The following is a 15,448-nucleotide window of genomic DNA, read 5'->3' on the forward strand; positions in this document are numbered from 1 at the left end:
TATATTTACTAAAAACACTAATATATTTTTTTCACCTCTTATTTGCGCTGATACATACATAAATTGAAAGATTTAGCAACGAACACCACACTGTCTGTGTGCGCATGCGCGTGGGATAATAAAAATTCACTCTCAATCGCGCCTAAAGAAGTATAACTTCAAAAATACTAAAATAATGTTGAAAGCACTTGAAAGTAGAACAACCGTAGAGCAACCGAATGCACTTGCTGCCATATTAATAGGGAAAGAATACACTTCTTCTTAAATTTCCATCTCCTATCAGAGGTTGGATATCATAATGGCTATGGTCACTTTGTTGGCTGCTGCTCTGAATAGTTGTAATGAACTACAGGTAAACCATTCTCTAAGGTTCCTCAGCCAGGAGATACGTGTGGACTTTTGAAAGAATACACTGGACTGCTTTTAACTACAGAAACGTAAACATTGACATGCGGTACGTGACACCGCAAGAAAACTTTACGTCAACGTAGCTCAAAGACTAAACCGTACTAAAACTGTAGTTGGGAGCAGAGGCAATTACACACTACTTGAAGGTACACAGATGGTGTTCTAGGAATCTTTTATAAGACAAGTTTATAACCATCATCATTTGGCTCTACAACTCTATGTGAGTCTTGGCCGCGTTTACTATTTCCCTCCATTGTTGTCGATCCTGAGCAGCTATTTCCCATTGCTGTACTCCCATTTTGTGTAGATCACTGGCTACTGCGTCCTTCCATCTCTTTCTTGGGCGACCAACTGACCTTCTACCATCGGGCCTTTCCCAGAATGTGGCGTTCAGAAGTCTTTCGTCACTGGATCTTAGCACGTGACCCGCCCATTTTATTCGGTTTGCTTTGATGTAGCGTGCTATATTTTCATTTCCATATATTGTCTGGAGTTCATCATTGCGATGGCTTAACTTGCACAGCGGCTAACTCCGTTTTTTAAAACTTTACAGGAACACAAAAAAACTTCTTAAAAAAATTAATACTTACAATATCAATATTCCAAAAATCCATTTGCTGCCTATTTATATGCACTTTGAATTTACTAAACAGCTTAAAAAAATATTTTGATTAAATAGCAATTATTTAAATTTTTGGAGTTACCCTCTTTGTAATTAAAAGAAAACAGTAAATAATCGGAGTTACCCACTTTTCTCTGCATCGTATTATGGAACCTCTATAGGAAAATTAAATCAAACTGTAAGTATATTTTTGTATTTTTATTTTATAATCAAGTATTTTATTTTTATTATACCATAGAGTATTTTATTTATGAGTCTTCATGTGGCACATTGTCGTAGTAGTCCCTGTAGTCCACCGGCAAGGTACTTTTTAGTTGTTGTAAGTCTTTGAATTTACGACTACTTATTTTAAGCTGATTTTCATGAAGATTCGGTAAGCTTTCAATAGGTTTAACTGAGACCCTTTTATCACATCGCTGTGGCAGTAACTGCCATTCATCTGTAAACCGTAACTTAAAGTACAGGTTCCCTTGTTTATATTGTAGGGCACGAATATCTGTGACCTAAAAAACAAAACATTAACAATTTAACAATGTTTTCGTCTTCTGTGTCTGTAGAAGACCAAACAAAATTAACATTAAAAGTACCTTGGCATCTCCTATGGCTTTCCCTGGTCTTATTGACTTATAAAACTGTAAACTTGCGAAGGATTTAAAAAATTCATGGGTTAGGTAAGATACGTTGTAAGGTTTAGGATTTTTGCGAGCTCCAACACAAACTTCTGCATATTCAGCTGGTATATGAATTATTTTGTTTTTCAGTTTCCTCTCTATGGTGGCATGCATCGAGTCCGCTTCCATCTGAGTATGGCCTACCTCTAGATACTTCTGCTGAATTGTGACATTGTTTAATGTTGCCACGTTTAGTAATGCATTTGCCAATATTACGTTTCTATTTTGAGCTGTACAACCATCACTGTACAATATAATTTTAGTATCCTGTCCAGGTTCTCTGTGGATACTCGGCAAAAGTTTCTCCGTGATGAACTTGACAATTATGGTAGCGTAATTGTCAGAGGATAACCCACCTTCGGTCTCGTTCCAGAGATAACAAAATCCGTCTTTATTTTTTATATTAAATATACAGAAATTGTGCGTGCATATCTTAGTTTTATAATATAGAGATGACACATTAGATTTGGGTGCCAATAGCACAGCTTGCGTGTCCATTGTGAATACAAATTCTTCTTTATTTTTATCCTGTTCTTTTTCAAGTCTAGCTTCATTCTTTCTTTCTATGTGCTCCTTGTGTTCTGTGTCAGGTATATTTCCGAGTTTGTGAGAGAGGCACTTTTCGCATTGATCTTTTTTTGGCTTGAACAGTGATATATTTTCAATTTCTAAAGTGTTGCTAAATTTAGCAATTGACAGAGGAGTGATATTCCGTGGCGTGCACCAGTCTAATGTGTAGAAATTGTACAAGGCTTTTTTTGAGGTCCATTCTGGTAACAAATAAAGCTTTGCCCAACTTTTGCGGCAATAATGGGATTCCATTTTTGGAATATTGTTCAAAAACTCTTGAAGTGATTTCACTTCTACTTCGTGGGGATTTTTTGTTGCGTGTCGATTTGTTTTCTGAGAAATATTTTCTTTGCCTTTTTTCCAGTTCCAGATAGTCATTTTGGTAAGACACAAAGTGTTTTGAAACATAGTTTTACAAACTCTCACGCGGCAATCGTTAGTCAAGTTTAAGTTAAATACCATTGTGCTTTGTCTTCTTGTTAATAATGGGTCTTTTCTGTCTCTTGGACGTTTTGTGGGTATCTCTTGCACAAGACCATTCACGAAAACCTTTTTTTCCCCCCAATTCATCCTCCAAAACATCTCAAATATATTTTTCCTTTCTTCTTCTGAAACTTCGCTACATTTTAAAGCACTTTTATCAGTTGTCCTACATTTGCATCGAGGTTTAAGAACTCGTTTATTTTTTTGTATTCTTTCCCATTTCCCTTCAATTTTTTTACGCCCAGTATACTGTTGCCCATTTTCTCTGTGAAGCTTGTTCATTTGATCTTTCCATGTAGCTTTCTTTACCTGACACCTTTTTCTTCTCTTAATTCTTCTTGGTTCTTCTTCACTGTCAGAATCAGAGTGCTCAGAATAAGGTACAAGTTTTGCATTCATGCAGTCGCTATCATCACTGAAATATTTGTCAATCAAGTTAGTATTGTTGTCTTCTTGTGCTGTACAATGGTACATTGTAACTGGAGCTAAGCATTCTTCACTAACAGATTTCAAGGAAACAGGCGAATCATTATCAAGACGCGCAACATTCATAATCTCTTGTGTATCAGCATTAGATATAGGCGGAATGATATCTAGTGGCTCAATATTGATGAACACCTCTGTGGCAGCCTCAGATGTACCACTTGCAAGTGGCTCAATTTCCATGATATTTCCTGTTAAATTATCATATGTTGACGTACTATCAGCAAAAAGTATAACAGGCATATCTTCAATAGATTCTTCTGTGAGAATTAAGTAATTTTCATTGTTTTCCTTCAGTGCAGCTTCAACAAGTTTTTGTGCCCTCGACATCCTCTTTATCTGCAACAATAATCTTATTAACATCCAAACCGTTTATTTTATATACTTTTTTGGAATTTTTTATTAAACATAAAATATGTAGAATTTTTAAAAAGTAAGAAGAAAAGTCTTACTTTTATCTATGCACTGGACTTCTTTTCACATTTTAAATCGTAAAAAATTAACAACTTTAATTTATAGATTACGGGAATAATGTAAAATCACAGAATTGGTATATTGGGTAACTCCTCAATTAACATAGTAAATAGTTAGGGTAAAAATGGACAACTCTATCATCAATATTTATTATGTTATAACTAGGATATTTCTTACACAAAGTTATATTATTTCATTAAAACTACTTACCACGACTCTTATACACTGTATCGTTATCAAATCAGCTTTATTTTATCTGTTAATTTATAGTTTTCTAAAAAAGACCGCACTTAAAACGTGGCACTCTGTTTACTCACCGTCAAGTACAAATAAACTGGCGGTTGACCTTGGAGTTAGCCACGTCTCGGTGTTGTTATACTAGTGTTAGCAGTTGACCGTTTTACGTGTTCGCCGTTTTCTCCGTAATTTTAAAAACTAGGGAGATATTTTATTGAACATAATGTGAGAGACAACTAGACTCAGTCAGCAACGCAAAAACCTATATTTCGGAAAAAAGTGGAGTTAGCCGGTTTGCAAGTTAAGCCATCGATTGGGTCTTCTTCTCCATTCTCCTGTTGTCTCTTCTCTGCAAGGCCCATAGATAGTCCGCAGTATCTTTCTTCCAAGTACCAGTAATTTTGTTGTTTCCCGCTGGTTCAGAGTCCATGTCTCGCTTCCATACGTTATTGTGGGACGAACTATTGTCTTGTATACTCTTATTTTTGCCGGTCTTGAAAGTATTTTTGATTTAAGTACGGTTATTAATGAGTAATATGCCCTGTTTCCTGCAATGATCCTGGCTGCCACGTCCTTTTCATTTTGTTTTCAGATGTTATGTTTATAAAACAAGTTAGACAACAAAATATATTTTCGGCTCGGTATGGCATACTGCATGTCAGTGGCTAAGGGGTAAAATGCCCTGATCGACCGCGGCCTGTATTTAATAATATGTATAACCAATGATTCTGGATGTGTGGGAATCTTCCTTATGACAAAAAATATATTAACAATTACTTAGTGCTTGTACTGTATCAACAATTTAAACATGGCGGTAAATTATACTCAAATAAATTATTTAAACTTTCTTATTTAGAAAACTCAAACACGAAGTAGAGATTAATTCGTAAATTTTTAAAGATATTTCCGCAATCTGTTAACCGTTCAAAAACTTTCTAGACAGAAGACGAACACTACTAAATTCCCTAATACCATACAGGTAACGAAATTTCGTATAAGTTAGGTGTTTCCCATTGTTCGGACCGAAGTTGGAGGTAATAAGTTAACGAATTTACAGAAATTAGTTTTGCGAAATGTCAGAAAATTTTCTGATAGATACAAAAGTGGAAAAAACTCTGGTGGTTCGGTAGAAACTTTAAGGTGCAAAATGGGGGAAATAAACTGCAGTTGGTATACGCTTAACAAATAACGAGTAGCCAAAAAAAGGTAACTGAAGTAAAAAAGAATGTCGTTGAGAAAGGAAAACAAGAGATGTATTATATTTCAAAAATCCACAAGGAAGAAGTTTTCCTGTAGTTGGCTGTATACAATGTAATACAAAAAATAGTAAAATCCTTTATAAAAGGTATATATTTAAAATCCCTAAAAAGGGCTACGTCACAATCACATAACTAGTTTTCGACTGGTTTACCAGTCATCATCAGTGCTTACCTAAAATGAATATAACCTGGTAAAGTAATGCAAAGATTTTGAAATTTTGACTACGATTAAGAAAAGCTGTAGGTTATACTCACGTGAAATTTACATTCTAACCACCAAGATATAATTTAACAAAAATATGTGGGTCAAAGCCCTGTATAAGTAATCCCTCAAGGAAACATCGGTTGAAAATGCTAACTTAAGCATGGATGTTAGAGGTATTTTACTAATATGCCCCAGGTAACATCTGAGCTGTGTTGAAAGTATAGCAGCAAGTGACAATGAAATGGATAGAGACCTCCGAACGATGACAAGACAGAAATGACAGTTCCACAGGAAGTTGAAAAATTAACCTGTCGTATTTAAAGACTATGGTGTACAGCTTGTTAAAATTAGAAATGATGTAACAACACACTCCATTGTGAAAATTATCATTTAAAATTCAGTAAACTAGATGTTGTAGTTAAAAATGTATTCACGTATACTGTCAGTGGAGGTAGTTAGGCAAACCACATTACACAAATGTTTGTATTCGAGAACTAAAGTCAGTAATCAAATTTTATAGTCAAGAAACCTAAGATTTAAAAAAGCAATTTTGAATTTATTTAACTTATTAGTAGCTCTTGGAATTTGTGTTTAAAGTTTAAAAAGAAATCACAACGGGGGTGACTGAGGTGTAAAAATGTTTAAATAATCTAGGGGGATGTATCATTAAGGAAGCACAAGCTCAAACTTAGGCGACTAATTCCTAAAGACCTCGCAGGCTGCCCGGATCCCTAAGAGTCCAAAAACCAAAACCGTCATAAGATGATGACAGTAGGGGCTGGGTGGTATGAAATGTCTGTGAGGAAATTCTTGAGAAGGGAACATAAACGGAACCCAGAAAGAAAATTAGACTTTTTATTTGGTTTTACTATAGATGAGTGTTATAAAAATTAGTTGATAATGACAGGTTGAATAGGTAGGGTGAGAATAGTCATATGTAGAAATATGGTGGTGGGTTGTATGTAGATGAAAATTTATATAATGTAGATTTGTGGGGATGATGATATCAGTAATTTATATGTATGTTATGGATAGATAAAAGTGGTTTTATGGCTACATCATAGTCATTAAATACGACAGGTTAATTTTTCAACTTTCTGTGCAACTGTCATTTCTGTCTTGTCATCGTTCGGAGGTCTCTATCCATTTCATTGTCACTTGCTGCCATACTTTCACCATGTGAACAAGTCAAACCACAGCTCAGATGTTACCTGGCGCATATTAGTAAAATACCTTAAACACAGGGCCGTAACTACCATTGGGGCAACCGGGGCGGTGCTCCGGGGACCCCGGCCAAGGGGGGAACCCGCAGATGCCCCTTTTTGACCGTGCATTGATTTTAACGAGGAAAATAAAAATATGTATTTTAAAAGCCGATCCCAACTAAATATTTTCAAATGACACAATTTTAAAAAGGCCTTACAGTGGCACCCTACACCTCAACATAAAGTTTTATTTTTTCACTGGAGAAATTGGTATTTTCGACTAAAATGCAATTGGAACAGAACCCTCAGAAGGGGCCCCCGAAACCTATGGTAAAGATATAAATTGTTATTTACTGAGGAAATTAGTTATTTTGGCGAAATAAAAACTAAAATGTAACCGGAATACGGGACACCGGTCCCAGCTACTTTGTCTTAGGGTTTGTTCACTACGGAGACCAAAGGATGGTATCCTCGCCTAGAGCTTAGTATCCTACTCTTCATTTTGGTGAACGCGCGCATTTAAATAATGCATCTGGCAATCGATAATATGGTACGAGCAGTACGAGGGATACCAGGGAGCGAAGGTCGGCGCCTCGTTGTGAGCACAACTTTAACCAATTTACCCCAGACTACATCTTGGTACGTGAACGGAACCACATGGTACCACATATTTAAAAGAAAGGTAAGGGTAAGATGGAATGAGCACATTGGAATCAGCCCCACCAGTTCCACAGCATAATAAATCTAACAGCAGTGACGGTACTCGCCTTCGAGAGTGTCACTGCTGAAGGTACCGGATATCGTTTTCTAATATCCTCATCAAATAGGATTCAGCTTTCATTAGAGCTGTATATAATTAATTCCCGACGGTCTCCTCCTTTTTGACATTTTCCTATTTCCTTCAATTTTTCTTCAACTTTTTCCATATCGAATTTTACCGCATTCTTGAATTTTTCTTCCATCTTTTCAATTTTCTGTATCTCCTCAGCAATCTGGTTTACGTCTTCTCTGGTTTACATTTTCTCTAAATAAACCTTCATATATTCATATTTTTCCATTCGGTTTTGAAGTTTCAAGAAATTTTCTTTTTATTGATTCATTATATTTTTATCTCATTTTGCTTTACTATCTGTCAATTTAGTTGTTTTTTTTTTAAATTTTTTAAAGCGAATAAAAAATAAGGTGATTTCAAAATTATTTTGTGTTGGTCAACTAAAATAGCAATAGGTAGATCGTAGGTACAAGAAAGAATATTCTGTCATAGAATGCATTAAAATGCGTTTTCAAGGGGTTAAATATCGAACATTTTTCCGTACCCCGCCTTCCGCTTCGCTGGGGGCTAAACCCCCAGACCCCCGGCAGGGGGCCCCCAGATCACATTTGCCCCGGGGCCCCTAACATCGTAGTTACGGCCCTGCTTAAACATCCATGCTTAAGTTAGCATTTTCAACCGATGTTTCCTTGAGGGATTACTTGTACAGGGCTTTGATTGTTAAATTATATCTTGGTGGTTAGCATGTAAATTTCACGTGAGTATAACCTACAACTTTTCTTAACCGTAGTCAAAATTTCAAAATATTTGCATTCTTTTACCAGGTTTTATTCATTTTAGGTAAGCACTAACGATGACTCGTAAACCAGTCGAAAACTAGTTATGTGATTGTGATGTAGCCCTTTTTAGGAATTTTAAATATATACCTTTTATAAAGGATTTTAATATTTTTTTTATTATATGTCAATTTGTTCAGAGAGTGCCATAGACAATCTTACCAGTTTCATTCTTATTAGAAATATCAGAGCAAAATCAGAGATTGTATATATGGATATCTCTGAACAAAATAAAATTAATTGAGCCTACTAGTATCGTCGTAGTAGCGACATTTGCTAAAAACAATTTAAACTTTTATTTCCGAATGCTCTTATAGGGCATAAGGACAACGAGAAGAAGAAGAAGAAGATTTCCGAAGAAATAAATTTTAATGAGACATGTTTTCTGGTTGGGCCTTCAATTTGTTCAGAGAGTGTTCAACTTTTCATTGAAATTTTGCCACGTTGGATAGGCGGATAGATGCAAATTATAGATCTCCCTTTTATTCTTCTTTAATCCAGCATTCGTATGGTTTGCAAGTAATAGAAACCACGAAGACGTAACCAGAAAATAGGTCTCATTAAAAGTTTATTTCTTCCGAAATAAAACTTTTGAATTGTAACTGAAGTGATTTGTAAGATTCGTATTTTATTGATAGTTTACTCACTCTGCAGAAGATCACTTTAACCTTGAAAACTGAATTTTTCTGTAAAATTTGTAAAACCTTTAGTAGCGTACTAATAGGCTATTGATTACACAGGCCTACAGAAAAAATTTTTTGTTTTGGTGCCGTGAATCTTTAAGCTGATTTTTACTATATTAGGGGCAATAAATCGAAATATGGATTCCGTTTTTTTGTATCAGCTCTAGTTTTATGGATATGGCACATTCCGAAATTAGTAGTTTTAATATGTGAGATAATGAAGAATATGTTATTCAAAGGAATATACATTGTTAATTAAACTTCTTCCTCGGTATATTTGTTGTTCTCAACGTATTATGCCTTATTTATGCAAGAAACAACATTATTGCCCAGTCTTTAGTCGAACCAGAAAAAATGAAGCAATTCGTTAAGGCACTTGATTCTAATTAGGCAATCCAAACCACGTGACCTCTGGTTGGCACACAAACTAACAAAGAGGTTATGTTTGTATCTATTTTTCAATGATTTTTCATTGTTTATCGTCGTATTTTGTCTATTTTGGATGCATTTGGATTTCGTTTCCTGTTTTTGTGAACTTTATAAACTTTACCACAATGCAAACTGATTATTTAAGGAAATTATTATTGGAAACTCCAGATGTTGCGAGAAAGGTAGGCGAAACAAATTTTATTTACTGTTCATTTTGCCCCGATATTTATCAATAATGATGAATTTTGCAAGCAATAACATTATTTCTTTTATTGTTTTAGATATTTATTGAAGCTGAAAATAATTGGGGATTTAGATCCATACGCAATTCAGTCAGAATTGGATTTTACAGTAAAGTGCAGACCATCAAGTTACTATTATAGATATTTATACATATCTGGTGGAATCTCGGAGTTGCTACTCTAAGCAGCAGATGAAAGCATACAAAAGCCTTCAGGCACATAAATATTTTACAGCTGGATTTGTTTTGAATGGAGTAAAAATTGTTAATGATTTCCTGATTTCCATATTATTGTTGGAAAGGTATGCCTTTATTTTATTTATTCACCATTAAGAAATATATGGATAACAGTATTAGTGTCTTTTGGATAAATTGGTTCTAAATATTAGATTTATTTACGTTTATATATCTGTATGAAACCAGACATATCGTCGTCCTAATCTGTAAACTGTGAACTCTATAATTATCTGAAAATGATTTATTACTGCCATCTATTTGAATTACTGTCATGATTGTTCTAAAATTATATTATATGAATGTCTGATTTTAAATAAAATATTCTCAATCATTGTAAAGAATGCAAATACTCTAATAAAAATAAATTTTTGTAGTTGAAGAATTTCCAAAAAAATAAAATATTTTTTTAGGTGAAGCATTTCCAAAAATCTAATGCTAAACGACTAAATGCTTGAGTGGGGTGATAGCCAGTTCTGATGACATAGCAAATGCAGATTGTATGTGTATGGCCGGTAATAGTGAAGTCTGCAGCAATCCTATTTTTAGCTGAGTATGCCCAGGGCAAGACAGACGAAGAAGAACCCAATGCATGTACATATGTTACAGCTACATGGTTTGGAGATAGCAACATATGCATTCTCTGATGAAAAACTAATGAGTTTTGAAACTGTTCGGTCAGAGTGCTTCTTGTGCTCACTAAACGAACTGAAATATAAGATGGCTTTGGCATTGTGTTGCAGCGATATGAAAATGGTTATTCATTTTTAATTATAATGTACTTCTTCATCATGAGTAATTATGTATTGGTCTTTTAAATGTGTATTTATTTTTGTAATTAGTATCAACTTGTAATGATAATATACATTTATCGTTTAAGGTATGACTATGTTTTGACTCTAAAATAAATGATTTAAAAATCGAATCCTGCCTCTTTCTGTTAGTAACTACTTATGGATATCACAAATAGTGATTACTGATAGGTTTGTTCGTAGAATGATCAGCAACTCTTGCCAACCATCAGACACATGTGCATTCGTAGTCTATGAATGCTAACTATTAACTGCGCATGCATCTGATGGTTGGCAGCAGTTGCTAATCGTTTGTGTCGTACTACAAACAAACCTATTAGGCCTGGATCCCATGTACCAAAAAAATTTATTAATAGCAAGCTGAAAATTTGTTAATAGCTTAACGGTGTCCAGTTGGACAAACTTTGATGTATTGTGACACTGGAACAGGGATAGTTTTAATTGTGAAACAGTTTGGAAACTCAGATTTGGAACATCAGATTACAAAAACATCCCATATATTTTGTCGGACAGAACATCCAATTGATTTGTTATCCTTTCATTAAATTCTCATGCAAAAATCAGACTGCTATTACTAACCAACATGATTCCTGTAGTTTGACATGGTCTTCGTGTTCTACTCATTAAAATGCCCAGTTGGTGATTTTTTCACCAGTCTGGTTTTTGCATGAGAATTTAATGAATTGGTAGCAAATCAATTGGAAGTTTTATCTGACAAATTACATAAACATCTTCGTAGTTTGACGTTCCAAATTTTTAACCTGTTCCACAGTTAAAACTTCCAGTGTTCCCGTACATCAAAGTTTGTCGGACTAGACACCGTTAAGCTATTAATAAATTTTCAGCTTGCTATTAATCAACTTTTTTTTGGTACGCGGGATCCAGGTCTATATGGAATAAATAAATAACAAAACAAACTCCCTGTCAAAACTGCATTTATTTTGAATAGAATGAAAAACAAAATAATATTGTTTTAACAAAATAGGGATAAATGTTAAAATTTAGTATTAATAAAGTTTGTCACATTGGCCTAAAAATTAATGTCATTAGTTACGTTAGTGTCACATGTAAATAATTGTAATAATATTAATAAAAACCATAATTCCTAGCATGAGTGCGTCCTGTTTTTTGATAATTTAGTTAGGCGAGGAAACATAAATGAGTTTCTAATAGGGCTTTTCATCGATTGTCATTTGTTTCGAGCTTCTGTTAGATGTTGTATAATCCGTGTATAATATTACTATACACGGATTATATGACATATGACAGAAGCTCAAAACAAATGACTGTGAATGAAAAGCCCTATAGAGGGAACACGAAAAAAATTAACATTAACCGATCAGCTCGACTTCCACAGTTCACTACTATACAAGTTACAGGCATGTTTTCAGCACTTAAAATCACCAAAAACGAAAAGTTTATAAAATAATTAATCTAATGAATGTCTTTAAATACTATATTAAGCTCAAAATCACGACAAAAACAAATTAAAATTAACATTATTCTGAACAGTTGGACTTCCACAGTTCACTACTATACAAGTCACAGGCATGTTGTCAGCACTCAAAATCATCAAAAACGTAAAGTTTATAAAATAATTAATCTAATGAATGTCTTTAAATACTATATTAAGCTCAAAATCACGACAAAAAACAAATTAAAATTAACATTATTCTGATCAGTTGGACTTCCACAGTTCACTATTATACAAGTGACAGGCATGTTGTCAGCACTTAAAATCACCAAAAACGTAAAGTTTATAAAATAATTAATCTAATGAATGTCTTTAAATACTATATTAGCTCAAAATCAGAACAAAAAACAAATTAAAATTAACATTATCCCGATCAGTTGGACTTCCACAGTTCACTACTATACAAGTCACAGGCATGTTGTCAGCACTAAAAATCACCAAAAACGTAAAGTTAATAAAATAATTAATCTAATGAATGTCTTTAAATACTATACTACCTCAAAATCACGACAAAAAACAAATAAGAAAAATCAATAATTACATTGAGTTTAGGTTAGGAACAGTTTTGTGTGCCAACCAAAGATCACGTGATTTAACTTTGACAGGTCGATGGATTCCCTAATGGACCATGCTTCGCTAAATAGGAATGAAGGTGCCGCAGATAAGTACGGAAAAACTTAAAGCTGGTATCTTTGATGGACCACAGATCAGACTTCTAACAAAGGATACGGCTTTTGTGGGGTCAATGAATGAGGTAGAGAAAAAAACTTGGTTTTCTTGTGGACATTATGGAAAATTTTCTGGGAAATAACAAAAGTTAAAACCGTTTGCTGAATAATTTCCAATTACGGATGTAGTATAAGCATCAAAGTCCACTATCTTCACAGCCACCTGGACCGTTTCCCTGAAAACTTAGGTGACACAAGTTAGGAGGAAGGTGAAAGATTTCACCAAGACATAAAAACCATGTAGGTCCGGTACCAAGGAAGTTGGGACACCCGTATGATGGCAGGTTTTTGCTGGAGTCTGAAGAGAGACTGTTTAAAAGTCCATTCCAGGAAATCGCGCTAGAGAAACTTTCGTTACGTCAAATAAAGTTTTTGAAGTTATACTTCTTTAGGCGCGATTGAGAGTAAAATTTCATAATTCTGCGCGCATGCGCACACAGACAGTATGGTATAAACGTTTTACAGGATCTGATTGGGTGTTAAAATCATCTGTCAATAATTATTCAATATGGAAATTTTGGATAAACAAATTAATGTTGTGTCGTTGTGTATATTAGTTTTTATTGTTGTGATGGCAGAGAAAAATGCAAGTTTATAATATTGTAGTGACTTTTTAAATAGTTTTTAAAAGCGACAGGTACGTAACAATTGTAAATGTTTCAGTATCCTAATAAAAAATTTCATAGGTAGGACCTACCTATTTGGAAAATTTAAAAAGAACCTACTAAAGTAGTATATAATGCTTTGATTTACATAATTTGATTACCATCAAAATTTCTATTAATATTCACCTAATATATTGATTTCCTACTTTATGTTTTGTTGTATTCTAATATTTCTTTCAATTCTAACAAATTTCAATTCAAAATCAAAATAATTTGGTTAAATTCAGAACCGTCAAAAGTTTAATAGTTAGTTGATCTTCGCACATGATGACACAGGGTCTCCGGAGTAAAAGTTAAAGGTGAATGAATTTCAATAATAACTGCGCTGATAAGCGGGTTCGAACCCCAATTGAAACTTTAATTTTTTTATTTTTTTTATACATTTCATGATTGTAAATTTATTATATTTTTTTTTCAGAAAATACGTATTTAGTTAAAATTTTTTCCTACATTGTTCAGAAATCATTTGTGGTATTTTTCAATGTGTTTGTGTGTGTTTATTCTTTTATTATTTTAATTTTTGGCACTGTTTTAATAAAAAATTTTGAGAAGTAGTAAGTATTAAAATTAGTTTAATATTTAAATAAAATATAAATAAACTGTTTAAAGTATATTAATTTCGTTGAAATCATATAATAGAAGTATAATTCCTTACGTGCGTACAAAGTACACACACATTCTTTTTTTTTCTATTTTGTTAGTTTTTTCCTCAAAACTAATTGTATATCTGCTTCATTGTACAAAGGGTTTTATTGTAGTTAAATATCTTAAAATATACTTTTTTTTAATTGTGTAATTTTTATTCTAATTTAGTATATCCATATCAGCATATTCGTATTTTAATGCATAATAGCTGGCACGAAATACGTTATCTTGAAAACTAGAGCTGATAGGGCAAAACTAAAGCCATATTCGGAATCAGCACCACAAATATACCTAAAATCAGCTCTAAACACTTTGGCACCAAAAACACTGTAGGCCTGTGTTATATTCAAAATAAGATAGCTAAAAGGAACTACAACGTTAACGGGGTTTTATTATTTCATATGGTCAACGGACATCTATATATGAAAAAACCGCGGAGTGCTACCATTTAAAGGGGTGCGTTTTTGAGAAATGGGTGAATTAGTCCCTGGGCACAGGTTACATTAGGGTGAGTTCTATGCACTTTTGGTACAAACATACCTACATAAAAATTGTTCCTGGTTAAATTTCCTAACTAAATATCACTTTTTAAAGTCAATGATACTTTTTTTTACAAAAATATATTCAAAAGAAAAAGCACAAAGAAACCCAAAAGAAAGAAATTTTGTTTTTTGTCCCATAACTTTTGTCCACGAGGATATAGGTATAAACATTGCTTTACAGAAAAAAAAAACCTACATGTTTATTCTTTAAAATGTTTTTTAGTAGAGGTAATTAGGATTTATAGTTTTCGAAATATGATTTTTCAAAATTCGCCACTCACAGCAATTTTGGGCAATTTTCCTTGTTATTTTGCAAATATTGTTCTGTAACTTTTTTCTACGTAACTTAAGGTATATGCAATGGTACACGTAATAGAAATAGAAATCGATTACCTTTAAAATAGTCTACTGTATAACGTTGTACGACTTTCTTTTAAATAGATTATGGTTTTTGAAAGTTTTATACTTTCAACGATTGTTTATAATATAATATAAAAATAAAATAATATTATATAATATATTATATATTATATAATATTACATTATACATTATATAATATTATATTATACATTATATAATACCTAATATAAAAAAATATAATTTTTTACGATTATTTTTGAAATTTCTCATTAGAAATTTTTTTCTTCTACATTTAGGTATATATTATATTATATAATAAAAAAAGCTTATTTTTTTACTTTAATGGTGTATTTCAAAAAATTCAAAAATACAAAAAACTACAGTTATTATTTTTTAAAATGTAATAAGT

General features: G+C 33.1%; 1 protein-coding gene across 1 annotated transcript; it reads right to left on the bottom strand.

Moving 5' to 3' along the window:
- Positions 1 to 1,083: 1,083 nt before the first annotated feature.
- Positions 1,084 to 4,184, bottom strand: LOC126890077 (uncharacterized). Its single transcript, XM_050658907.1, has 2 exons — positions 1,618 to 4,184; positions 1,084 to 1,533 (listed from the first exon to the last, which is right to left on the bottom strand). The coding sequence occupies exons 1-2, from the start codon at positions 3,598 to 3,600 to the stop codon at positions 1,279 to 1,281; spliced, it is 2,238 nt and encodes a 745-aa protein (XP_050514864.1). The 5' UTR covers positions 3,601 to 4,184; the 3' UTR covers positions 1,084 to 1,278.
- Between the last annotated feature and the right edge of the window lie 11,264 nt (positions 4,185 to 15,448).

This window comes from Diabrotica virgifera, chromosome 8 (genome assembly GCF_917563875.1).
Source record: "Diabrotica virgifera virgifera chromosome 8, PGI_DIABVI_V3a".
In the NCBI taxonomy this organism is placed as follows: Eukaryota; Metazoa; Arthropoda; class Insecta; order Coleoptera; family Chrysomelidae; genus Diabrotica; species Diabrotica virgifera.